The sequence below is a fragment of the Schistosoma haematobium genome, chromosome 1 (genome assembly GCF_000699445.3).
Source record: "Schistosoma haematobium chromosome 1, whole genome shotgun sequence".
Classification (NCBI taxonomy): Eukaryota; Metazoa; Platyhelminthes; class Trematoda; order Strigeidida; family Schistosomatidae; genus Schistosoma; species Schistosoma haematobium.
The window spans coordinates 47,793,355-47,820,881 of record NC_067196.1 but is presented as its reverse complement, the minus strand read 5'-3'; the positions used below and the strand labels follow the sequence as shown (position 1 = coordinate 47,820,881).

Here is a 27,527-nt window from a genome sequence, read left to right as displayed (position 1 = left end):
CCACTTTACATCAACTTCACTGACTACGAGAAACCGTTTGATAGCGAGGAACGGACAACAAAATGGAGGCTTCTATGACACTATGGAATACCTGAGAAGATAGTCAATATCAGACGGAATTCCTATGATGGATTAAACTACAAAATCGTGCATAGAGGACAAGTGACAAACTCGTTAGAGGTAAAAACCGGTGTCAGGCAAGGTTGCTTACTATCACCCTTTCTCTTTCTCCTGGTGATCGACTGGATCATGAAGACGTCAACATCTGGGGAGAAGCATGGGATACAGTGGACAGCTAGGATGCAGTTGGACGATCTAGACTTCGCAAACAATCTGGCTCTTCTATCGTACACGTAACAACAAATGCAGGAGAAGACGACCAGTGTAGTAGCAGCCTCAGCAGCAATAGGTCTCAACATACACAAAGGGAAAAGCAGGATTCTCCGATACAACACAACATGCACCAATCCAATCACAATTGACGGAGAAGATTTGGAAGATGTAAAAACCTCTACATATTTAGGCAGCATCATTGATGAACACGGTGGGTCTGATGCAGATGTGAAGGCGCGAATCGGAAAAGCAAGAGCAGCATATTTACAACTGAACAACATCTGGAACTCAAAACAACTGTCAACCAACACCAAGGTCGGAATTTTCAATACAAATGTCAAGACAGTTCTACTGTATGGGGCAGAAACCTGGAGAACTACGAAAGCCATCATCCAGAAAATACAAGTGTTTATTAACAGTTGTCTACGCAAAATACTTCAGATCCATTGGCCGGACACTATTAGCAACAACGTACTGTGGGAGAGAACAAACCAGATCCCAGTGGAGGAAGAAATCAGGAAGAAGCGATGGAGGTGGATAGGACACACATTGGGGACAGCACCCAACTGCGTCAAGAGGCAAGCCCTCACATGGAATCCTAAAGGCCAAAGGAAAAGAGGAAGACCAAAGAACACATTACGTGGAGAAATGGAGACAGACGTGGGAAAAATGAACAAGAATTGGATGGAACTAGAAAGGTAGGCCCAGGACAGAGTGGGTTGGAGAATGCTGGTCGGCGGCCTATGCTCGATTGGAGATAACAAGCGTAAATAAGTATTATATAACCAGTATAAAAAGAGTGAGGATAGAAATTCTTTTGCGAGTGTGCAGATAACCAATACGTCCTGGTTGCTTACTCCATGAAAGTTAACGCATTTTTTAAATGTATAAAGAAAGAAAGAAAACAAGGTACCAAATATAGTTTTTCTTGTTAATCACAATGTTATAATCTCTTTCTTACGGTTATGACCCAGCTATTCCTATTGCTTAGTATTCTCGAACACCGACTCGCTCGACAAGTCCCCAAATCAGAACACGGTTGAACAGGCAAGAGATTATATTCCAAATAACAAGGCTAGATGGAAGTAAGAAGCAAGTAAGTAGTACAATAGGGAAAACGCTAGTATATTTATAGTTTTTCACGTGAGAAGATTTCTAGAGTGTTCACTAAGCATTGACTAACACTGATTGGGTAAGAATTAGCCAATCAGCGTGCACTAAAGCAATCGTGCATTGAGCATGCTTTAATCCAGTCTATGTCCGCTAACACACATATAGAAATAACGAAGGAGCATCAACCATTACGATTGATGTTGAGTTAGATAACTTTGTAAACTATTTCATTATTATTTACAGACCTTATTTACCACTCTTCGTCTATCTTAAACACCAGTTATTGACTAGTTTTGTAGCGATCACAAAATGTCATAAAGACATGAGTAGTGTCAACAAGATCTTATTATCTTAATAGCCATACATGACTTTGCTTAATCTAACTATACTGACGGTGAAACAAACACATTTAACAATCCAAACTGTAGACAAAACTTGATAGCATTCGTTACAGGAATGATTAATCCCACGATCGTAAACAAAACAATTAAGACGATAGATTACATTCTATGACAAATGAAATGTAGATACATAAACCTTATAAAAAATGAAAACAAAATATTCGCTTTGAAAATAGGCGAGAACGAAAATAACTTAAAATTGTCGACCAATATATATATATATATATATATATATATATATATATATATTATATATATATATATATATCTGTAAACCACAAGTAATTTTTAAAAATGCTGAAGAGGCGGCAAAAAAGAAATTACTACAAATGGTAGGGATATTACTTGAAAAACATGATCCGGATAAATGTGTAGAATGAATTAAAAATATGTACAGAAGAATGCTGTTTACAATTTGACATTTTTTTTACTAATAAGGATGCAATGTATCAAAGAAGATGAATCTAGAATAATTTAAATAGCAACAATAACAAATAAATAAAATTACTTTTTATGCAAAAATACTCTTGTTTACATAGACAATAAGAAAAACCGATGACACGAGATCATTCACCCGTCTTTTTTCTCTGGTACACATTAAGTTTGAAAAAAAATCATAAGACGATATTTTATTTGTTAAACACACAAACACACACAGATAAAACGAACGTGTTTACAATATATGGAATTCGTGTAGTAGATTTATTTAAGAAAACAAACTGTAAAATGTTTGTTATTTTGCAGAAGAGAGAAAAAAAGAAGCTTATTTATCATATTGAAACAAGAAAAAAGAGGAAGTCAAGTAGCAACGAGCAAGATAGAAATTTGTCTATCAACTTTATAAATGTACTATTTAATACAATGAAATGGGATACATGTGTACTATCAGATATACAGGAATCTAAAAATATAACGGAAGGAATAAAACTTCGACACAAACGTATACACATGTAAAAATGACATTTGGTATGTTTCAAATAATAACCTTGAAACAAAAATGCATCAGAATTTAAAGAGGATCAACAGCTGTTGACCAATTCACAGAAAAATTTGAAATGGAGAAAAAAACAGAAACCCCATAGTCTTCCTAATAAAGGCAAATAATTATTCCTCCCCCCCCAAAAAAAAAAATCATAAGAATGATATACAGCTAAACAGAAAACATAGAGAAGAAATTCAAGATGTTGCAAACCAATGAATAGGTAATTACTATACACAGTCAATAATAGATAGAATGGACCTATCAGACAGATAGAGAAATAAGCAAGCAAGATGTACACTATGGCTTTTACTAGAATACATATTTAGTATTAATGGAGGGAGAGAAGGATATGTAAACAAGTAGGATTGAGACAAATCACACAGGAACGAAAAAGTAACGTTATGATGTGGAAAACTACACACATACTCTCTCTGCAAGAGCTATTTAGCGAAAGCGATGTGATAATAAAGGTGATTAGAATATTAATAACATGTATATTATACAAATGAAAGACAATAACAATGAAAACACAGAGTACTAGAGGCATGAGTGTGTATGAGTAGATGTTCTCAAGCGATACAAACAAATATATGATAAATCTATGTCGAAATAAAGCAAAATTAGTATAAGTGATCGACATAATGCTTATTTATCACAAGATCAGACTGTTTTATTGAATTATAATAAAATTTATAAGTAAGCGTAAATAACATATAGATTTCTTTTCCTCCCCCTGAAATTAACTAATTCAGATAGAAATTAGTTTTAAGAACAAAATGCAATTGTACTATTTCATTATAGCAATTTACTCAAGAAAATAAAATGAATTAAACCGTGTACACGTACACTGTGAAAAATAAAGAAACTTTCTCATCATTTGCAATGATATTTTGTTACGGTTAGTTTGTATTTATATCATCTCTTATATTGATCAAATCAGGTGAGGATAGATTTATTAGACAAGAGTCAACAACTTTCAATTGACGTTTAATTAAATCATATAATTCATATTTATCCCGCATTGGTTTACGTTCAGTTTTTGTAGGTTTACGACCTAGAAAGATACACAAAAAGAAATAGAGAGAAAAAAAACGAGATGTATTGAAATGGAAATGAGTTTTTTGTTTTTAGATGTAAATGAAATAAATTAACATAAATACATTCAATTGATTAGTCATTCTTTAAAATTTCACAGTAAAATTAGGACATCATACCAAATGAGGTCGATAATTTATTGTGGCATAAACAAAAAGGATTTGTCAACTTTTAGATTTGATTTGACACAGAGCAAGTATAAAAATATGAATTCATTCTACGTTATCAATTCAATTCAGTTACTCATATTCATTTTCATTTGAAAAGATATTACACATTTTTAGAGAAGATATTTTTAATCGATTAACCACAACTTATTCGGTAATGATTTTATGCTTAACTGTGATGTACACATGTATGTTATTGTAGAACTATTACGAAGAACTAATTGGCGTGAAGTATCTCTTGATCCTAACTTACATTGCATAATCAATAATTGTGATTATGAATAGTTGAAATGGTTCAGCTTCATGCTTTATAAAGAAAATTAATCATATGAGACATCCATTGATACATATTCATAGAAAAATAATTAGATAACTGGATTATTGCAAATTCTACATCCTTTCTTTTACCCAACTATAGAATCTTGTATAGACTAGGTTACTTTCTATACGTATAGTGACAATCCTCAAGTTTGAACATCACTATTTACATAATCCGACTTATTTCTTTTAGATTTATGACTGAGTAAATAGTAGTTTATGCTGTAATTGTTTGAGCTATCTCATTGTTGATAGTTTGACTGAATTTTGATCAGTTTTAGATGGTATATGTGCACCCTATATGGATTGTCTCAATACAACTATTATAATTCACAAGTTTGTATAGAACAGAATTCTATACAAATGAGTAAGTTAATATTCTAATCAATACAGTAACATTCGATAGGGATAAACAGAATAAAATTGTATGAGATTGCCCCCAAATGCCCTGGTACGGCCGACAGTGGGGAGAGTCAGCTCTCCCTCCCGAAATGCTCTCACATGGCCACGCCTATATAGCCTCTACCAGAGAAGCCCTAATCATTGCCTCCTCGTGGCGGGGGTGTTGTTTACGAAAATGAGAGGACGAAAAGCGAATGTCCGAAGTTTGAACCGGATCCCAAACCAATGGTGCACATGGGCTCCAGTATCCTGTGGGAACAAATGGCGTATGAACCAATCGTTGGTCACCGGCTTCCATGGGACTGCATCTTCTTACGATGCTCCACTGCCTTATGGATCAGACCTTCAGGTCGGAGGCTCGGGGAGTGGCCCCCTAAGAAAACCACCTGCTTCGGTTTGGGCACCCGGGCAGTATCACAGCCCTCACACATATCGAATGAGATCTGTGTGGCGCATATGTATTTGGTGCCTCCTTGTACCAATATCTATGTGTTAAAATAAATAAATAAATAAATGTATGAGATCGGTCCGAACAAGTGAACATTCTTGAAAAAAAAAGAAATCATATCCATGTTATACCAACACAACAACTAGACTAAAAAGTATGTTATGCATCAAAATGTACATGATATCTTACTTGAAAAATAATCATGATAATATTTCAGTTAGAGTATATAGACACTTTCAATACACTCTCTATAAACACCTTTTGTATATACACACAAAACAAAATTAATGTAACTCATATTGTTTTAAATTAATTATAGTTTAATGTGGTTTCTATTCATTTAGAATTTATATAAGTAGCAATTTATGCAACTTATATAATAAGAGAAAAAGATATTTCAAATAAAGCAGAGAAAAAAAAAGTCATTTCACAAATGATAAAATCATTTTATCCTGTTTCACCTTTGTATTTTTATAAATAGCTTTAAATGAATATAAACATTTGAAAACAATGATTACATTTATCAATAGAGAGAGAGGTGTGCTGAGTAACATATGAATTTATTGGACAACAAATTACTACAAAGTGTGTCCTAGAAACAATACAATTTTAATTGTTTATTCGTTTGTTTTTCATAAAATACCTTTTCTGTATATAAGTAAAATGTTAGATACACATATGTATATTATTGTATAGTAAATAAAAATATTATTAATGTACCGTAAAATGTTATACATTGATTGATAGTTCTGTTTCTTGCATCGAAATTGTTGTATAAAAAAAAGAATAACAAACAATTAGTGTAACTAACCATGTGATGAGATTGCATAAACATGTAACTGGTCAACTGTTCAAAAGTATACACAAATAATAATCATAATAATGTTTTTTAATGAATTAGCTGTTAACTAATTATAATTACTTTAATTGACAGACTTAGGTAAATTTTTTTTTAAATGTTGGAAGTTTTACTGTTTCAAATGATAATAAAAGATGATATTTCTATGTATAATTTAGTATGTTTAAAATGATTGATATTCTTACTAGTGAATGAAAATATACAACCTTTGCAACTAAAGAGGAAAAATGTATTTGTAAAATCTCAGCGAATGAATTTTGAAGTAAATCCAACGTTCCGCCTGGCAACCTGGTCCAAGCTTTTTCAAGAAAATATAATAAAACATCAAATTTATCGAATATAAATAGGTACATAGTTCTCCGGTTTACTGTATACTGAATAAGTAATCCAATCAACGTTAGCAATGTTTAAAGTAGGTATTTACACTACAACCTCTGCTTTCGCAATAATACGATGTTACGGGGTATAATAAGTGTAGAAATAGAATTATAATGAAATAAGAATTGAATGTACATAAATAAGTAGGGAAAATGAACATCTAGTTATACATGGATTTTGCCAACAAAACAAAAGGATAAACTTGTTTACAAAACAGTAATAATTGTCATTATTTTATCAATTAAAACATTATGAAATATGGAATATTAGTAACAGTAGTAAATTAGTTTGAAATTTTTGGTTATCTATTAAATACAAAATTAATAATGAAGAGTTAAGAAGAAATAAATTAATGGGGAAGACGATAAAAATATTGAAATACGACAGAAAAGCATCTCCAAGAAAGACAGATAGACAAGAATATAGAAAAAACATGGGTATAGACCAACTTATCTGAATCACTAAACATTATTCAGGTATTACTATGAACAAACTAAATACTCACTAACTAAATATACATTGGTGCTACTGTCTTGATAGAATTATACTCTCAAAGCATATCCCATTTTATTGCCTGTCAACTATTTGTTCAAAGCTACAAAAATACATGATAATTTTTAGTTTACCTGCATATACAAATAAACATACAAAATGTTATCATCAGTCAGCAATAACAATTAGAAATCATCCTGTTTTATAAACAATATGTCACGCTCATAATAATAATAATAATAATAATAATAATAAAAGAGAGTTTGGATAAGATATCAAACTAAAAAGAATAGAACATTTTCGCTCAACTGACTTTAAGCATTACGTTTATTATTATTGATGTGATTATTTTCACTATCGGTAGGTAGTATCATGACAAATATAATTCTTTATGCATAATAAATCACTTTTTTCTTTCCTATCTTTCTTCGTTTCTTTTAATTACTTCCCCTTATAATATTGTGTATTTATCCACATGTAATTTGTATCCATCTATACTCACCTTTATAAACACACATTTTTCATTTCCTGTACAAATATTAATTAATTAATTACTTATTATAGACCATCATTCATTAGATTGTTAGATACAAAACAAAATTTAATGAGAAATATATTTTATAGATCTAAACAATTAACGAATAATAATAATACACTAAGGATATACGCGTACTTTTGTAGGAAATCCATAGAAAACAAACTGATAGTAGATACATCAAGTGATAAATATTGCTTACATGAAAAGTCCTACAACTCTCTAATTTTCATTTTAAAACAGGAATATTAATATCACAAAAAATGATATAGGCAATGCAAATCAAGAAGCCAGACGAAGGCTAACAATTGCATTGGAAAGCTGATACTCAATGTTTGTGTCAACTCAATGGTTTAACTGAGAATTTTACTACCTCAACATTAATGATCTGAGTTTTAGACCTTTAGTAGTAGTTTAAATGACCGCCGATTTACGTAATACCTTTACTGTTTTTCCCATTAGATATTATGAATTACGTTTCTAATAATGATAAACGTTTATTGTTTTAGGTACCACTGCGTTTATTTAGTAATATCCAAAATAAATCTAGGAAATTAAACAAAAAAACCCTGAGAAACTTAACAATATATTTTGCAGTGAAACTAGCTATTTGGATAGTACCTAGACACCCTAGCTAAATAGAAAGAAATAAGCGGTTTGAAAATATGAGCCCATAACTGATAGCTGAAAGTTCAAATTGCCAAGATGTTACTATTATTATTACCATTGTTATCATTACTACTATCGTTACCAAGGTATTACAAAACATATAATACAAACAGATGACATAATTTCATACTTGTTGACTTACTCCCCCTACTTATATGATTCCTTGGAACACGGCTTTTTATTGGGACTAAGAAATACCCATCCGAAAGCTAGCTATTAGTGGTTAGATAATTATTACCAAGTATCGACATTTGTTCAAACTTTCATCCTTATTTTCTTTTTCAGTCTGAAAATGACAGAGGTTTTACAAAACAGATTGAAGAATATGATCAAGCAAACAAAAGCAACACACAGCAAAGTATTTTAATTTAATTTCAAGTTAGTCACATAAGTTTTCATAGAAACAATATAATAATCATCATCACCTCAAAACTTTTAGAATGCTTGATAAAAAGTTGTTTGAAACTCAAGGTTTGCTCGACTTTAATCATTTAAGTGAACAACAATTAACGTCATATAAGATATTATCTAATAATACTTGTAAATATATAAATGATTGAAGTTAATAGTAATTTATAAATCATACCTAATACACGTTTGATACTATTCTCATATTCGACTAATTCAGTTTGAACAATATGCTTCTTTAATAGGACATTTTTCTTTTCATTATACAATTCCATAGGAGATAAGGAGCATAGTTGTTTACGATACCTGTAAATAGATGATACATAAAACAACTGTTCATAGAAAATTGATAAAAACAAAAACATATATAGTACATAAAACTAGATTGAACGAAGTATCCTATGGTTGACATTTATTAATATACGCACAGGGCGAGTCAAGATTTCCAAAAAAATTTATTATACATATCAAAAGTTTTAAAGGTTGCACGAGAGGAATTACCAATTATGCCTCCAAGTTGGATTTATTTGTAAACAAGAAAAAAAATGAAAAATGACAGTTCGGAATTTACTGCAAATAAAATTCAGTTTTTGATTCGAAACGAAATTCAAGTAAATGATAATGATTAAGTGACATGAGAGGTAGTTTTAATATATAATCAGATACAAACAATAGTGAATTGCTCGGTCGGATGACGTAGTGAAAATGAATGAAGAAAACATAAACACAAAATGAGAACAGAGCTAAGAAAGTCATACGGGAATATTAAAAAGCTATGCGATGATGATAAGACAGAAGATCATTGAGAAGGATGGTTTATATCCAAGCTCCATTCTACATTAAGTGACACAAGAATCGTCTTATGTATACATATATTAAGGTTGAGAATGTGGATTCTCAAGGCCCTCGTGACTTGATCTTCATATCACTGAAACCAGTATAACCGGTTTGAATTGAGCAAATTTAATAAATTCTGAAAGACTGATTACATTTTGCGATGCAAACTTAATCAAATGTAATTAAAACACTGACACTTTAGATGTAATAGTCAGTGAGTATCAGATCATACTCAATTTAGATTATATATTGTGTAAACGGTAAATCCATTTTCTGTTTAAGGTTTAGGAAGTAAGCACATAACTGATAAATGAATTAGTTTTACACACAATTTTTCAGCCCTATACAGGTAATCTATTATTTGTTTTATCATTTGCGTGCATGAATGATTATTTCCAATTATTTTTTGACTAAGTTAAAATGAATGACAATTAGTTTGATAGCGCATAAAGTTATACAATAAATAACACTATTCGGTTACATTTGACATTTTTATGTATTTCCTTAACGTTATTATAGTTTAGCATCATTTCTTTCATTCATTAACCATGATACCCAACATTGTGCAGTTTTTTGTATGAAGAACACTACAAGCCTATAAACAGTTTATTGACAAAAAAGTTTAAAATCTCATAGTAATGTTTTTTATTTGATCAAAAGTGACGGGTGAAACGTTACTAATATTGTAGTGTTTATATTTCAATAACTTAAACAGGATTAAAACAAAACTCTATACAATAATAATATTAATGGTCCTATAACTAATAGAGATAACAAGCACTCAAGTAAGCAATACAGTTCCCTTATTTAGTGGACATATTTGGATACTCCTACTGTGAATGAAGAACAAAATAAACACCCTCGTCCATCATGCGTACCAGAAAAACTCTGCAGTAAGATATTGATCCCACTAGAATAAGGATAATAAAGATGTATAACTACTGTCTGCATAAATATGTTTAGTGTCGGTAGAATTAGGGATAAAAAGTAAACTAAGTCATTAGCCAAGCAGTAGAGGGACAACAATTTTAGGAGTGAGACAAAATAAGAGGAAATTCGGCAGGAAAAACACTAAGTTCAACTTCACACAAAATAAACTAAACAAATATAAACTTTAATGGATTTTGGAAATTTGAACATTCGCTCGACACTATAACAACAAATTTCCGCACAATGCATTTTAAGGTCTTATTGAAATAAACAGCATATACCATTCGAGCACCAAAGCACACACGCACGCACTGCATAAGAAAAAGATTAAAAAAATAGGAAAAAAGTACATCGGTCTAAATACATCTGAGGTCAGTCAACTGTAAATTTTCGATATTTGCTAGTTGGTCAGTTAAATGTAACGGTTATAATTCTCACAAAAATAATATTTATTTTGCCCCCAAATATTTTTTTAAAAAAGTTCAACGCTAATAAGAACCCAATAGAACTGATGAACTTAAGTAAAATTGTTATAATGAACAATAATTTAAAATAAAACTCATTTTCTTCGGATACATTGTTTTTTTCCACTTTAATGTACTTAGACTAAATGATGAATATTATTGTATTAGAATCTGTTAACACAGATTCATTGTGCTCAAGGACATTTTTATTGAAAAAAAATGAATAAGAGTATAAGATGTAAGTGTACTGGTAGACTTAATTAATATGGTGGTTTTTGTTTCATCTTAGCAGTAACAGAAGAGGAAAATGTACTTTTTTCGTTTAGTTTAGTGTTACATTTTCTTTCCTTTGTATTGAATAGTTCGCAAATTTTACGATCGTCGGTATCTTCATTCACTCTCTTCTCTTTACAACTAAATAGCACTTAACTAATTAAGATATAATCCCGATAAGATTAAAAAAATTGTACAGTTTAAATCTAAGGTCACTATCTCTCTCTGTGAAACAAATGTGAAAAATTCATGGGATACACTAATGAAGAAAACGGACAGATAAAGTTTATTCGAGCCATTCAGTATCAAATGTCATTAGTTAAATTAAAAATTAAAAAGAACACTGAAAATTACTCAACTTATTCTAAACTAATGTGTCAAGAATAGATTAACTCAAATAGCTTAACTGTTCAATAGATCTATATTCACCCAGATAGATATGTCCGTATTAATAGCGATGATGGTAATTAATTGCACCACCATTATGCGATATATTATCGATTGGTTTACTGATAAAACTAAATATGCATAAATTCGACAATAAATAATAACAATGAATATAGACAACTTATTATATTTTCTGTATGTAGCTCGGCGAACCACATGTTGACAATGCTTTTCAAACTACTATTAGTACTAGGAGAGGTCATCTCTGATTATCAGGACAAAGTGTTGTATCCTGTTGCTACATTACATTCAGTGGTAAATGTTAACTAGCAAATATTGACCAAAAGAATTTTTGAATTCAGTTTATTTGTAATCATTGGGCCGATTTATTTTTCAATGTACTTTAATTCGATAACCAACTATTTCTGAATGTTAATCTGTAAATAATTCCCCCCAGTGTGTTCAAATCCAGATCAGATTATTGTCCAGCAATGCAAGCAACGTTATGACTATAACTATATGTTAAGACAGTATGTATTCCCCTCAAAAATTTGTTTTTGTTACATAATTATGAATGGTAGATACAAGCGTGAATTTAAACAACGAATAAAGTTAGTGAAGACTAAAATATGTCAGCAAAACAATTAATTACGGATGTAAAAGAATCTGCTTTTAAATATGGTCTCTTCTATCAGCTAAAGAGTGGTAAAATTATGTAGCGCTAAAAGAATAACAAAATAACATCAGTCAAATGACTTATAGAATGGAAGAGTTGTAACTAACTATTCCAATTTCCCCCGATAATCTTCAGTTTTTTTGGGAACCAAACATAGAACCATGGGACCATACGTTGGGGAGATGATTTTTGAGCTGTTGAACAAAATTATGAGATCCATATGTTCCACTAGAACTATTAACTCATCTTTCAACGTGATATTTTCGCTTAAGAAAAACACCAGACTGATCCAAAAAGATACAACTTATAATAAAAGCTTTAGAATGTATACCTCTAACTTAATTCGAAATTGGAATGTTGTGTATAAAAGTGAATACGTCCACGATAAGGCCTAACTGACCTTAAATTGGTTTTTCATATGTTAGTAAAAACACAGCATAAGAGAAAATAAGTATCTAATGTTCTTCATTTGTTCGCAGCATTTGACCATTATTGATTGACAACAAAAAGTAAAAAAAGTGGTGAAAATTGTTATACAATATAAATCTACAAGTAAACAAGAATAAAACGTCTTACAATTGAATGTTGTGGTCATCCGGTCTCATAAGTGATTTTCTATGGTTGGAATTAAATGGAAAACTTGAATTCTGATTGTTTTCAATTGTTACAAGATCATGATTTTTTGTTGATTGTAAATTATAATTTCTTTGCTTAACTTTAACTGGGAAGCTAGATTCTTTATTCATATACACACTTCCAAATGTACTTGAGTCAGAATCATAACCTATATTATGAATATTATCTTGTAAAAAGGTCGGAGATGTGATTGTTGGAGTGTTTAGAAATTCCATTAAATTATTTGAAACCGTTACATTTGGTTGTTTATCTGTAGATTGTTCGTTAACATCAACTATGGAATCGTTATTGAGCACTTTTAAACGAGACAAATTCATTCCAAATGGGAATTCACTACAGACACCATATCGAGAAGAAATAAGACGTTTAACCTGACGATAACGCTCATATATAGGTTTCATGATTCGTTTCGATCTAGGAGATTTCGGTCGTCCATAAAGACCTTCAAAATATAAGAGACTTTTTTGAATATCATATTTCTCTCGTTCAATCTGAAATATTCAAAAGAGAAAGCAGTTTTTAACAGGTGAACATATTTTTAATACCATGTTAGGCAACAAAAAGTAGTATTTTTGCTAGCAATCATGATAAAAGTGCTCTTAGAAATCACGTTTATATTTTAAAAGTACAACTAAATTAATCCTAACAAAATAAAAAAATACTGGTCAGACTCATTATGTGAATGGTAAGAACAGTACACCAGACTAAAAAAATAAACTCAAAGTTTACACCAAAATAAAATAAAACCGATTAATCAGATATTAGTTAACACAGATAACCAACAGGAAGAGTAAGATTTACAGGACAAGGCTTTCCAATAGTTGGAAAAATGGGCCTAAAGTTACATTGGCGATATTGTTAGTAAAAAGTTTTACATACCGTAATCAACGAAGTTTAGTTTGAAACGAAATAGGAAGCAAGAAGAGGAAAAAACATGTTTAAAATGATAATTATTAAGACTGGTTGGTATTTATATATTGAAGATGAAGTCATTATAAAGAATAGGGTGAAATTTCAAGTGATATTGATTGTATATAATTTGGCCTAATGTAAATCAGTTGTAAAACATTAATTAGCATTAATTCAACTGACTAAAATAGTGGAAAACGTGAAGAACTTTAGTATTCTCTTAATTTTTAAAAATTAGGAAGTCTAAGTTCGACTTATGGTTTGAATCTTGTTCTAACAAAAACTTTTTAACACTAACTGTAAACGGTATCGACATTAAAAGATAGTTCGTAAAACCTTATAAAATTGGTTTCGTTTATCAAGTTGATCTGAACAAAAACAAATGCGATAGGTAATTCATTCTGTTTTCTGGCTTTTATCAAAATTTGTGATTTGATTAATCAACTGAAGAACTAGAAAATGTTATGTTAACAATGGTTAGAATAAATTATTTAGATCTGTTGTTATTCTTCTAGAAAAATTGTTTCACAAAATAATATTTGGAAAGATATTACTATCAAGTGATTCAACCCACCTATCCCCAAACGGTTGGAATATTGTTGTACAATATCGCTAAATTATTGAAGTTAGCTACATTAACCGCTGGATGCCGATCCAGTGGTTTAAAGGTCCACTATATTATAAATCTTTAAAGTCTTGAGGTTCTTCCCCAGTAGGATATTGGATGCTGACTGATGGGGAGTTCCGTACTAGGATGAAACAGTTGTCCAGTACTTCCTGCTTTTCATCAGTTGTTTGAATAAAGTCAGTCCGTGACATAAAGAATAAAAATTATTTAATTAAATACTTCTGTCAAATAATTATTTAAAAACACTTGAAATGATAGAAGAAGCATATCAAACACATCCAATATACCGAATTCAACGAGCGCATATAATTCCATTATTTATCAAATGACTTACTTGGTCCCAGTTCATTTCACTCAGTCGTTCAGGACGATTACAATATTCACGTTGTTTAGATAATGCAGCGCATAAAAGTTCATAGAATGACTCAATAGATATCAATGATGAATTTGATTGCTCTAATGATACATCACCAGCATTATCATCTTTATCGCCAACATTATGATTTTCAGAATTTTCATAGAAATCTCTTAAATCTTTCAACAAAGGTGATGAATATTTTCTTAAGAAAGAATGACATTTTCCTGAAGATGTATGACGGTTTGATGAAAATGAATTTACTCGCCTAATAACTGAAGGTGAAATTAAGTTAATATTTGGTTCTTCTTTATTAGAAAATAATAAATTATTCGATATTTTAACTGGAATAGTAGTTAAATTTTCTTTATTAATCAATTTGAATGTGGGTGGTGTTTTTATGCTTGATAATTCATCCTACAATACATAAACCAAAAGTAATGGAAACAAAATAGAATATTAAGAAACAAGATAAGATTTTTGCATGAAAATAATTTAATATTTCTATGCAAGCAAAATGTAAACAGCTGAATAAACATTCTTATCGTATATACATTTGAAAGATAATTTATATGCTAATAAGGAATTATATATGATACTAGTAATTATATTATTCACATGTGTTTATTGTTTGGCATCATCTTGTATAAAAAAAGCCATACGAACAATGAATACTAGAAGTATAAAACCACAGAAGTTAACTGATATTATGACATATTTAATAAATTAAAAAAACGGATAAACCTTAACAGTAATAAATATTAACTTTAAATATCATGATAAAACCATAGATAAATGAGTTTCGTTATTTTTTTTGCTTTAGATAATCATTAATAGCTTCATATATGAAAGTTCTATTCACTAAATCTAGAAGGTGTTCTTCACAAAAAAGAAATGATAGGTTTTGATACGCGGATTAGTGAATATATATGACATCCACATACCAAAGTTGCGATGCTGAAAGAATGATGAACATAGGTTCGAGGATTTTTAACAAACGAATACTGAGTTAATTATCTCTGGTCATTGCCTATGACTGCAATATAAACATCAACTTCTTCAGTCATTGTAAATTAGATGAAAGTTTTCAGACTTTAAGCCAACTAACTGTTCCAACCAGTATACCTGGGTAGTTTTACATAAAATGTGTTGAAAATTTATCCTTATCAACGCTGAGTTTTACTTCTCTATTCATCATTATTTTATTTAGCTATTCCTTTTTTAATTATAAATTAAATTAAGCCACTAGACAGTTGCGTTCCAAAAAATCCAAATAGAAAAAATCTTTAAATTTGGCAATTTTACATTTTTATCAGAAAGGGTTTCGTGGGGCTTTTTAGTTATTTTATAGTTGAATTCATGAGCCAATTGAAACTTACATTTGCACTAAAATCCAGGGCGGAAAACAGACGGCTATAATTACAACTCCGAAAAGTTTGGATGTTGATTTCCGCTACATTTCAGGGAAAAGTAGTTGCAGTTCAAGTGATAAATAGAGGTTTTACACCTGTTGATTAAAGATTTACGCTTCACGCTAATTGATTGAGTACAACCCAACGACCAAATACAGGTTCGTCCTTGGCCTTCAGTATATATATATATATAGGCCAAAAAGCAAATTATAATTTTCAATGAGCCACAGATATCCTGAATTTTAACTCGAACGGAAACGATAGTTATGTGATTAGATACGTAAAGGTTAAATAACCCTAATTATTTCACCATGGAGAGAATAGTGGGTCGGTGTTCAGTAACCCTCCTCATTATTTGCGTTAAAACTCTGTAACTTCTAACAGAATTCACCAAGCGAACCAAGTCTATTAACGACAAAAGGATTTGTGATGTTGATATTATGTAGGAAAGTGAATACGTTATTTAAACAGATATTTATGTTAAAGTGTTTTAAAATGAATCTTTGATAAAATTTGTTCCTTGAATAAAAATAAAGAGAATTCAGTGAAATTTTCTTTTCGACGATATCATTTACTTAAGCTGTACATTCGTATTTATAGTTATATGGGAAATAAAATTAATTCTTGTTAAGCTATTGAGTTTTTATCGAAAATGAAGATAGGGTCTGAATATTTACTGACTTTAATATCAATAGTGTAAGCTAAGTGAGATCAAGGAAAAATTCAGTCACTTTGTAATAACTTAGTAATAAAAATATCAGATCGAACATAACTTACCGTGGTTAAATGCTGTAACGATCTGTATTTCAGGTTTGTCCTTCGTGACAACTGGTTTTTGAAATACAATAAATCCGGTTCGCTGTAAATTCTATTTGATAAATTTAACAAACTTTTTAATCCTATTGTATCCAAGGTCTTTTTGAAATTTTGTGTACTATCAGAGATGTAACTAGAATATTTTGCTGATCTTAAAAAATGATCTGATTTATTTAACTGAGCTCCATAGGATCTGGTATTTTCCCCATTTTTATTTGACATTGGGGATTGATCAAAAATTGAACACTGTTGTTTTATCCTCTGCTTTGTAATCATTCGATTCCTTTCAGGAGACTAAAGAAATGCAAATAAGTTTTTTTCGTTTTAAAAAGAAAACAAGACTACATTTTGTTAAAAAGAACAAATGAGGATGAGTGAAATATGGTGCAATGTTTTCTTGTTTATGCAAAGCTGCGTCTAAACATAGAATTTCGATTAATGACAGAAATGTCACAAGTCATTGATTAAAAAACTGTGGTTTATCTATACTCTTATCTTTCACATTCTCATAGTTCTTAGGATAATCCAGTAAGTAAACGATTATAAAAATCTATCATAAATTTGAAACGATATAATTACGTGAATAGACTTGATAAAATAAAGTTGCATGTATATTTAGTCAACTGAGAATGTTCAGGGAAAAGTTGTGCATATCGTTCGGAAAATAAGATGTAATATTTCAAGACTTCAAATAGCGAACAGTCTCTCTCTTCGCTTTTATGCGTACAAATTACAACTTGACCACCTACCACTTCTTGAAAGCTGTTTTGTGAATCAGAGTGTTTGGACGAGTCTTGGACAGTATCTGCTACAAACAGGCTATCACATGATCAAACTAGGTACACAAATTTTTAATGCACAATGAGAAACATTTACCTAATACATGCGACCACATATTTTCATACCTAAATGTAATTCCTGTAACTTTCCAACAACAGTGATGAAACACAAATGAACTGGAAAAGGAGTACATAAGATAAGCATTATTTCAGTTTATAATGGTATACCAAAGATTTCGAATTAAATGGAAGCGAACAGTTTTAGCTCAGAGATACAGGCTCTCGGTCATATTATCTAGCATCAAATGCCTATCAACAAGAATAATTTTTTACACGATAAAAACCAACAAACAATTACTTACTGGTTGGTGATATCTCTAATATGATTACATTATCAAAATATCTTAGGAAATAACGTATCATCGAACACTAATGTAATTTTGTACTACAAGAAATACAGACAGAAATTTTAAATGGGGTTATTCGTCATTATTCTTAAATTGATGGTCTGCTAGAAAAGACATAAAATTGAGAATACTACAATATTTGTGTCCATAATTTAGGATATAATACTGTAAGTTACACAGTTGTATTCTTCATAAACTGCTACATTAGGCAATAAAAAAGACTATTGGTAGTACTATAGATAGATAGATCAAATAGTCAACGGTGTCGGAAGTATTATTCAAGACTTAGGAGATATATAAGTAATCACAGTTGAATACACGAGTCGATCTAAGCTAGACCACTATTGAAAACTTAGAAGCACTGGACGGCCATTCCATCCTAGTATGAGAATACTCAACAGTGCACATCTGCGATCCCTCGCGTAGGACCCGAACCCAGGACATTCGGTATCGAGCGCGAATGCTTAACCTCTAGACCGCTGAGCCGGTATCCAACGGTGTTAATGTCTAACTTCAATCGATCCATGATCTTATGCAATCCTCCTTGTCTGAGGTGGATAACTGTCTCACACGCGACACGTATTGGACTCTACTGGTCACTTCTCACTAGGAAGATCGTTGATGCGTACTGATGGGAAGTTTCATGTTATGACGGAACGGTCATTAAGAGCCTCCAGGTTTCTACTGGTGGTCTAGCTTAGATCGACTCGTAAATTCAATTGTTTAAATACTACAGTCTCCTCTAATCCCTATCCTGATAATATACATAATCAACAGTTACGAATTTTCTCTCTGTAAGTTACTAAAATGTTTTACAGCTTACAGAAAGCCTCCCGAAGTTTGGAGCAGATTCGTTTAAGTGTTCATTGTTTGCTTTCGAAGAAAGGGGCAATAAATTAGGAGAGCATGATCCACGATCTTTAGGTTTATGAATAAAGGAATGAATTGGTTTAACGGTTACTGCACCAACAGAATTTGACTTTGATCTCAGAGTAATTGAAGCGGTATGATTAGATAATATCGGACTAGTTGGTGTACTATGATTGTATTCCTTTGTTTGATGGGTAGTATCATAGTGAAGAGTTGCTAATTCGATAGACTTATTTTGCTCATTTCCGATTTCACTATTAGAACCATCTACATGATTATGGTTAGGATAAGAACGATCAAATACACAAACTGGTATTTCTGATTGATACAATAAAGTTGATATCGGCTTAACAAAACTTGAGACCGGATTTTTTTTCGCAGAAGCTGTAAGATCCATTTCATTTATTGAATAAGGAAAGCTGCTGGAGTGGCTGGGACAATCTAATTCCTAGAAGGAATATAAAGAAAAAAACAAGAATATGATGGTAAAACGGAAAATTCGAGCTACTGTGAAAAATATAATTTTGCGCTAACTTATCAGTTAAACATATAGATTAGTGGTATATAAATACTAGGAGAATATTTCGGATAGTTAGTTAATTTTGGATGAAAAAAATAGTCACCATGAGTATTGTACAATAATTGATTATTAAATAAAAACCCTGTTCTCTTCTGACGACCTCCAACTCCTTAGTATGAATATTGTGATTATCTATTCGCAATTTCCATAACATTCATGCCGTCATTAGTGTTCAAAACTGACGGCCAACAGTTCCTACCCCTTACCCAAATAACGATGGAACCCAAGTATGACTGTAATTTGAAAAAAAGAAGAGAACGGATAATAAATCCATATTGTGGCTGTATGTGCTAACGAGAATGTTTCGAAAGTGCATCATTAAAACAGAAGGCTCATGGATAGGATGAACTGCTGTTGGACAACTATAAACACCTCAAGATGTATTAACAACTGATCATGTTGAATAATATACTTAAGGAAACGCAAATTACGTAGAAGGTACAAAATGAGAGTACCAGATTTAACACTGACAAAAAACTAAAACACAAACAAAAAGAGAGAATTTATATAGTACGTTTATATGACCATTAGTTAGTCAATAAAAGCAAACACTAATGCTGAGATATTTGGTAGAAATCAAGAAGTAATACTCCATTTAGATATTTGAAGACGAAAGTATGATAATTTCTTCCAGGTTGCCTGAAAATAAGTGAAATGACATTCCATTTAGATTCGCAGTAGCGTTTAAAATACATGATGTAATTGCTTAATTCCACTATTCTGTTCGACTATAACCCCCAAAATATTAATTTTAGGTGATTTCTTTGGCAATCGATACAATTTACTAACTTGGACAATATTTAAGTAACGTTACATAGTAGTTACACATTTGGAAAACACTCTTGATCCAAATCCAAATACAGATAACACTGAAATGAAAGTATCAGATACAGAACACTGTTTTCATCTATGTAGAGCGGGATATTCATAATTACATATTTAAACATTAATAAACTAACCTGCTTCACAGAGAGGGAAAAAATATGAGTATCAGAACATTGGTTTATCACCTGAGTCAAAATATTCTCTACAATTGGAGATGATTGAGTACTACCAACCGAATTGGCAAACTCATTGTTAGCAGCCGGCATTTCCATGTAAAAATGATTTGTGCTAACTGGCATAAAAGTAGACGAACGTGTTGAATTTGCTGTATCTTGTACTCTAGCTGCATTAAAATCATCCTTTTGCAAATTTATAGGTCGGTAAGTATTGTCAGTATTTGGAAACCGATATCCATTATATTTCAAAGTATTTGATATAACGTCATTATGTTGTGGGGACTGACTACAAAGATCTTGACTATAAACTGCCACACAAGAATCCATAAACTTAGGCGGAGTTTTTATCGTTTTATTTTTCACAGAAGGCATGGAATTCCAAGTACTGATTGGATGGACACTTGATTCTTTGATTGTATGTTTACGATGGCTGAAAGTTCTTTTAATTTTAGTGGGATCATCAGTGACGTGAGTAAAACGAATCACTTTGTTGAACAAACTATCACCTGTTGAAACTTTGTTTGACGATCTTGATAACATGCCAGAAATACGTAACTTTTCTCTTGGGTTCTCTTCAACAAGGTTGGGCTTCTTATTACAATTTGATATCTGAGTTGAATTAGTAAAACAATCATCAAGTTGTGTTTCGAAGCTCAGTGCCTCTAAAGAACGGGATGTAGCCATGGACGAAATAATATTTGTGATATCCAAGGCTAGTTGTTCCGATGTCCTGAGTAAAAAGATAAGAACCACAAGGACTAATGAATATTATGATCATAAAACACATAAGATATTACGGGAATCATAGTAAACCAAGTAAATTGGTAAAAACCTCAAAAAATTCCGAACCACAATTTAATTTCCAACGGCTTACTTTGTGTAAGGCACTTCTGCACCTGAGTCTGAAACTTCTTCAGCATTTTCTTTTTCATTATAGGAAATTGAATTGCTTCTACTCACAAAGGTTGGAGTACTAGAAACTTCAAAAGTGATTGGGCTGGGTGTAGGTGAAGTTGATGGACTTATAAGGAATTCTTTGTATTGGTGAGATGACACAATGCTGTGAAATGGAGAACTGTCACTAGAGAGATTATTGTCAACTGTAAAACCACACATTGAATCTGGTATACTGTGACAAGGATTTGCTCGAGGAATCTTCGGCTCACTAGAAGAACAGTGATGTGACATCCACACATGGTTATCTGGTTCAGGTTTAGGTGTATTTCTAGGAGCCAGGGGCAGAGCTTCCACAAAATTTGAGAATGTGTCTTCCTGTAGGCTGTTAATAATTCCTGGACTATTATTTTGACTGGAACTCGTTGATATTTCACTTGATGGCTGAACACGATCTTCAAGGGTCGGTAAAGCTGAGTTAGAGACAATTTCCGGTAGTTTGAACAGATGGTCCAATACCAAAAAGTCCGTTTTAGGGTGATGAACAAATATAGCATCATGGTATTGGATTAGTGAAGTCATTATGTAATTTGTCAAGCCTTGATTCTTTAGAACCTTGAAGTTAATTGAAAACAATAGTTTGTAAAAACGACATCTACAATAAACGTATTAGTTCATATCCATTATATTATGAATCAAACTAATACAAAAATGATTGATTCTTTATTATAATTCCATTATCAGGTCAACTTACATTATATTCGATAGAATAATAGTTATAGAATGAAACAAAAACAGCTAGACATTACAGGTTTTAAGGTGTCACAATTTTAAAAGAGTAACAAGTCATCATACTTTATTAATAACTAAAACTAATCACCAGTATAAGTGTAAAATTATGATGGTGGTTAACACAGCAGTAACTGAAATTTGTTATTCAAAGAAACATGGAAATTCCCTCAGACTAATCAAACATTAATTTCCAGATGGTGTTTGAATAACTCCAAACGATTGTTATATATATATATATATATATATATATATATATAAAAAGTTGAAACTATTCGGCAAGACTTAGAGTTATTAAATGATATATGGTTTTGGAAATTATGCGACTCAGTGGGTAGAGGTGTTATCGGCGCCTAATCACAGTAGCAGCCAGTAACAGTCATGTTATCGTGGTCCGATATATTCCTACGAAAATTATAGTGCACCTTGAAACTAAACGGTTTATGCTGTCTGTGTTTTTATGACTTTATTTCTTCGTAGTATCGCCCTTTTATTTTCTGCCACCTATTTATTTGCGTTCACACTTACCAGGCACTTTATGCTATGAAATGAGATTCTCTGATCTCTAAAAAATATATGTGGGCCGTTACTATGAATGGCGTGAGCTTCACGAATCAACGTTACCGGTAAGCTGAGATATCCCTAAAGACATAATCAAGACATTTTGTAATAGAGCTAGTAAAAAATGAACTAAATAGGGTCTATTTTAGTTATCTTTAATCCACAGATCAGAGTACCATAAAGTTTACAGAGAGTGACCGCGATAATTCACAAGTCTTTAAAAGGGTAAGTTGCAGCTTACATCAGATATCGTGCCCCACACCACACACCAACGTTTCTTGTATAGTTGCGTGACTAGCAACCACTCTATAGAGATTTTGACAAGACGTTTCTTTGGAATGGCAGACACTTTTGGATGAAATAAGGGTCATCTAACAACCTATTTTTGTCATGTTGGCTGACAAGTGACATGCTATAAATGATTTAAATAATACAGCTATCCAAATCAACTTGTTTGATTACTAGTGATAAGTCACATTGTGAAGCTGCAAAACAACATCAATTAGGATAGTCAAATTATGTATTATGATCACACCAAGCAAGACCAAGAAACGATAGCATCCACTGTTCATTTTGTGTTAAATACTAAGTGATCCACTACTTTATTTGTATGCATTTTCCTCTTCAACTGCTTACTTCTTACTTTTTTTTCTTCACCGATATAATGTACAACAGTTTACTCATCCACAATAGTTCAGTAATCTCACCCAATCTTCATTAAGTAAGTACGCTACGGTTTGATTATGCTAGTAAATCTACAGCATATACAAATATTAACAATGTACACGGAGAAAAGCCGTCAATCATGTTTATATATATGTGAATAAACGTCAATACAAATACTATGTTTCTACACATGATGAAGTGTTATTTAAAATGAAAACTTGCCTGTAAGTCGAAGCTGCAACGAAACACACAAGGACCAAAAATAATTCCTAAACTATTGCGCGACATTTTATTGACGGGTTCGTTTTCCGCAATCTTGTTCAAAAACTTACACAAATATTTTAAGAGTTCATAGTTTTCATGCGGCAGTGTAAATAATGCAGTTTGTAGTTTAAGTATGTACGCATTCAAGTCACTTGAATATTCTTTCGCAACCTGGAAACGATAAAGGTTGATAAAAAAAACAATGGATTTGGACTATTTCTTATAATTTAGTAGGGTTATATTTCTAATGGAAAGACTAATCTTTTGTTTTACTAAAAGTAACCTAAATTCGTCCAATATTTAGGGACATGACTGTAAAGATGACTGGAATTGGATCGAAAAATACTGTGAATTCTTAATCCACCACGTGGAATAATGCCAGAAATCAACGTAACAAGTTAATATTACAAATCGGAGTTAAAATGTGGTGGTAAGGTAGATCTAAGGTAATGGTACTTCACTCAACGAAATCTGTTTTTTATAATCCACCATCAATTAAAGAACTATGAGTAGTGCCAGAGATAAGCCATTTTGTTATGGTGGTTTTAAATTGTAAAATTTTCAATGGACACAAGTGATAATCCCTCAATGACTTTTGCATTTTCCGAAATTTGTCTTAGTTATTGGTAAGGTTTGAATATATATGAATAATTTCTAAATGGTTCTATACGTTATATCGATATTGATGATAAATTGTATTAACACATTCAATATCGTAGACCACGAACAAGCCTACCTGAGAGACATGAAGATGTCTTTATTCATACTGATGACCGTAATCCTTCGAATAAACACAGTATATAGTCGAATATTTCATACATGATATGAAAGACTTAAAACTAATGAAGTTTCATTCTATACCGCCTTCTAAACTGTATATAAAGCTATAGGGTGCACTCATGACAGCTAGTTAGTAAAATACTCTATTGTAAGGCACAGCTACAAAGTGAAAAGAGATTTTAAAAAATATTTAAGTTGTACAGTGTGGTACTTCTATAGGCCAACAAGTGCAACAATACAAGACTCCATTACTGCTCTCCAAAATAATGTGGCTAGAATATTCATGATGTGATACCAAGAAAGGCCGTCAAAACATAAATTACTAAATGACTGAAAAAAACTAAAACGTTATAAGATATATCGATATCCTCATAGTTAATTTAGATGGCAAACAGTTTGTCGGACTAAACATATAAGTGAGATAGCTTCACCGGCAATATTAAACAAAGCCGATTTACTATGATACAAATCCAAAGTACTAGGGTCGTGAGGTATGTTAAGTAAAATATATCACCTTTATACATTTAAGTCCAAGTTTTTCTGGAACAAGTCCATCAGGTAGTTCGCGAAGAAATAGCTTTAAAACACCCGCTAAAGCATAAATATCAACATTTCTCAAAGAATATAGATCGTCGGCTGCCGATATCTGAAATGTAGTTTTGAACCCGTCAATTAACTTAGCACTCCCATTGATACGAAAAATTCCTTGTGAATTGAGCCCATAGTGAAGCAAATAATCACAAATATTTTTTACTATTCGAGGCACTGGTTTTGTAGAATCTCTATCAAGCAGGACTTTTAATGGGACGCCAAAGTTGTCTTCAGATTGTACGAGTGTTTTCCGTTTAGACTTAGGGCTGGTATTTATTTTGCGAACAAATCGATCCATAGTACAAAAATCATGCAATATTCCGAAACAATTTAGAATAAGACTACAATATTATTCAGCTAAAGATGATTTTCAAGTCACCATCCTTCAGATTCCCGGAAGCAACGAACGTTTGATAGGTAACCTTGAGAATGAAGAATATTTGATTTGCGCGCCCCTATAAAGAGTACAATAAAATAGTTGTTAAAAACAACACAAGAACAATGGCTAAATAACTGGATACTATAAAACCCCATTCATAAAATTACCAACCAAATAGATTTATGTAGCCAAAAACTTATAAGCTTTGTTTTGGTGACTACTAGTCTGTCAATTCACAATTATTTGGCGTAACCCTACAAATTCCAAATATATCTAGTGAAGAATAGACAATCACTTTTTTTTCAAGAAATATTGGCTCAGTGCTGTCGGTATTCTCACAAAATCTCCAAAACGCAAAGTCACTGGGACTATTTTTATGCTTTAGATTTAGGTTTATTCTTAGACGAAATTCATCAAATTATTGTTTCAGACCATTTAAGAAATTCCCCAAAGATATTCTGCTGCATAGCCATTCGGAAGATATTTTGCTACACATGCTGGTGTGACTGCTAGTGGATAGATTTAGGATGTGTGTTCCCGCACCTATTCATGACACTAGAATGCTAGACGTAATATAATATTGCGCACTTGTCTTTATTTGACTGCCTAACCCATATTATCTTACGTCAGGATCAAATCCTACCCCACACGGACAGGCCTCATCGTAACAGCCGGCAGTGCTGTCAGCAAGATCCTATAAGTAATAATTCTTAGCCACCTGATTTAAGCTGTAACATATTCAGGCTGGTAATAGGATAATAAATTTAATGTGCAGATGTGCATGGCCACCACTCCCGTTTGGTTGAGTGGTGTGAATCACCTTGGGTCGTATATACTCAACCGCAAGAATTATTTGAGGTGATGAGTAAGTGTTACCCATATATCCTTAAACACACAAATCTACCACCAGTTGATTCTACAGAATATGCATTCTGCCGACCAATACTAATACTCGACTTATTTGCTGTCCACGAACATACAGCATTTCAATCCTTTATCGAACATGGAACAGTCCTTCGCAGGTCACCGAATTGGATCACTGCAATGCACCACTACGTAAAAAAAGTGTACACTATGTCGTAAATCACGTTAGATAAAAATGACAGACGGCTGATTACAGGTTAAGAGAAGGTTAGAAAAACCTAACAAATGGTCGATAAATTATTGCGTAGCTTTAAGTTTTGGGCTTTAAGATATTTTAGCTTCACTCATAAACAGGTGTTCTGGGATTTTAACAGAACGTTAATTTTGTTGCTGAGCATTCTACCGAGCATAATTACGAGAGAGTATTTGGCAGTATTAACATTAAATAGTCGTGGTATATAGCGGGCTGTCAAGCACCTTGTTGAAGGAACTGGTAGACAATTTAGAAACGCCAAACCTATAAAACTACATAAGATACCACCCACACAATTACGCGAACAATACAGATACTCTGATCCCTGTGTATTAGTAAATAGTCAGACACAATCGGTTTCATGTCCACCATTAGAATCTATCTAGCCAACTATCCGCTTATCAATCTATATATCTAAATAAACTTACATCTATCGATCACTAAATATAAATTTATTTACAAACGAAAGAAATTGCAACTTGCTACTTCAGTGAAAGCGTGTGCAGAATCAACCATCCATCTCTTGTGATTTATGGCAATATCGAGGCAATCCTCACAGGATGTACATATGTCAGTAACGGACTGATCAACCGCAGTCCTAAACCTCAGTGGGAAGATTCAAGCAACAAATACAAGACGAATCAACATATCACAAGGATAGAGAAATATCCAGATCAGTTTCGAAATATGTATGAATGTGCTATTTCATCAATACTTGCTTAAGCTAGTTACCCCACAAGGAGGAGCATAGGTCGACCGCCCGAATTCCTTATCCAACTCTGTCTTGAGCAATCTCTTCCGGTTGATCTTGATTCTTTTGATGTGTGCTTCCTTGATTTTCCTCGTTTCCTTTTCCATTCAGTATCTCAAGTAAGCACTTGCCGCTTGATATGGTTTGGCGATTTCCGTAGTGTACGTCCTACTCA

At 32.1% G+C, this 27,527-nt stretch overlaps 1 protein-coding gene across 1 annotated transcript; it reads right to left on the bottom strand.

Annotated features, from left to right (window-relative positions):
• Positions 1 to 1,936: 1,936 nt before the first annotated feature.
• MS3_00010151 (uncharacterized protein) lies at positions 1,937 to 25,539 on the bottom strand. The gene is made up of 10 exons (XM_012943421.2): positions 25,029 to 25,539; positions 23,693 to 23,905; positions 21,435 to 22,069; positions 20,519 to 21,290; positions 18,933 to 19,427; positions 16,885 to 17,217; positions 14,675 to 15,112; positions 12,744 to 13,294; positions 8,779 to 8,906; positions 1,937 to 3,883 (listed from the first exon to the last, which is right to left on the bottom strand). Exons 1-10 carry the CDS (start codon positions 25,401 to 25,403, stop codon positions 3,729 to 3,731), a joined length of 4,095 nt encoding a protein of 1,364 aa, XP_012798875.1. The 5' UTR covers positions 25,404 to 25,539; the 3' UTR covers positions 1,937 to 3,728.
• Positions 25,540 to 27,527: the final 1,988 nt, after the last annotated feature.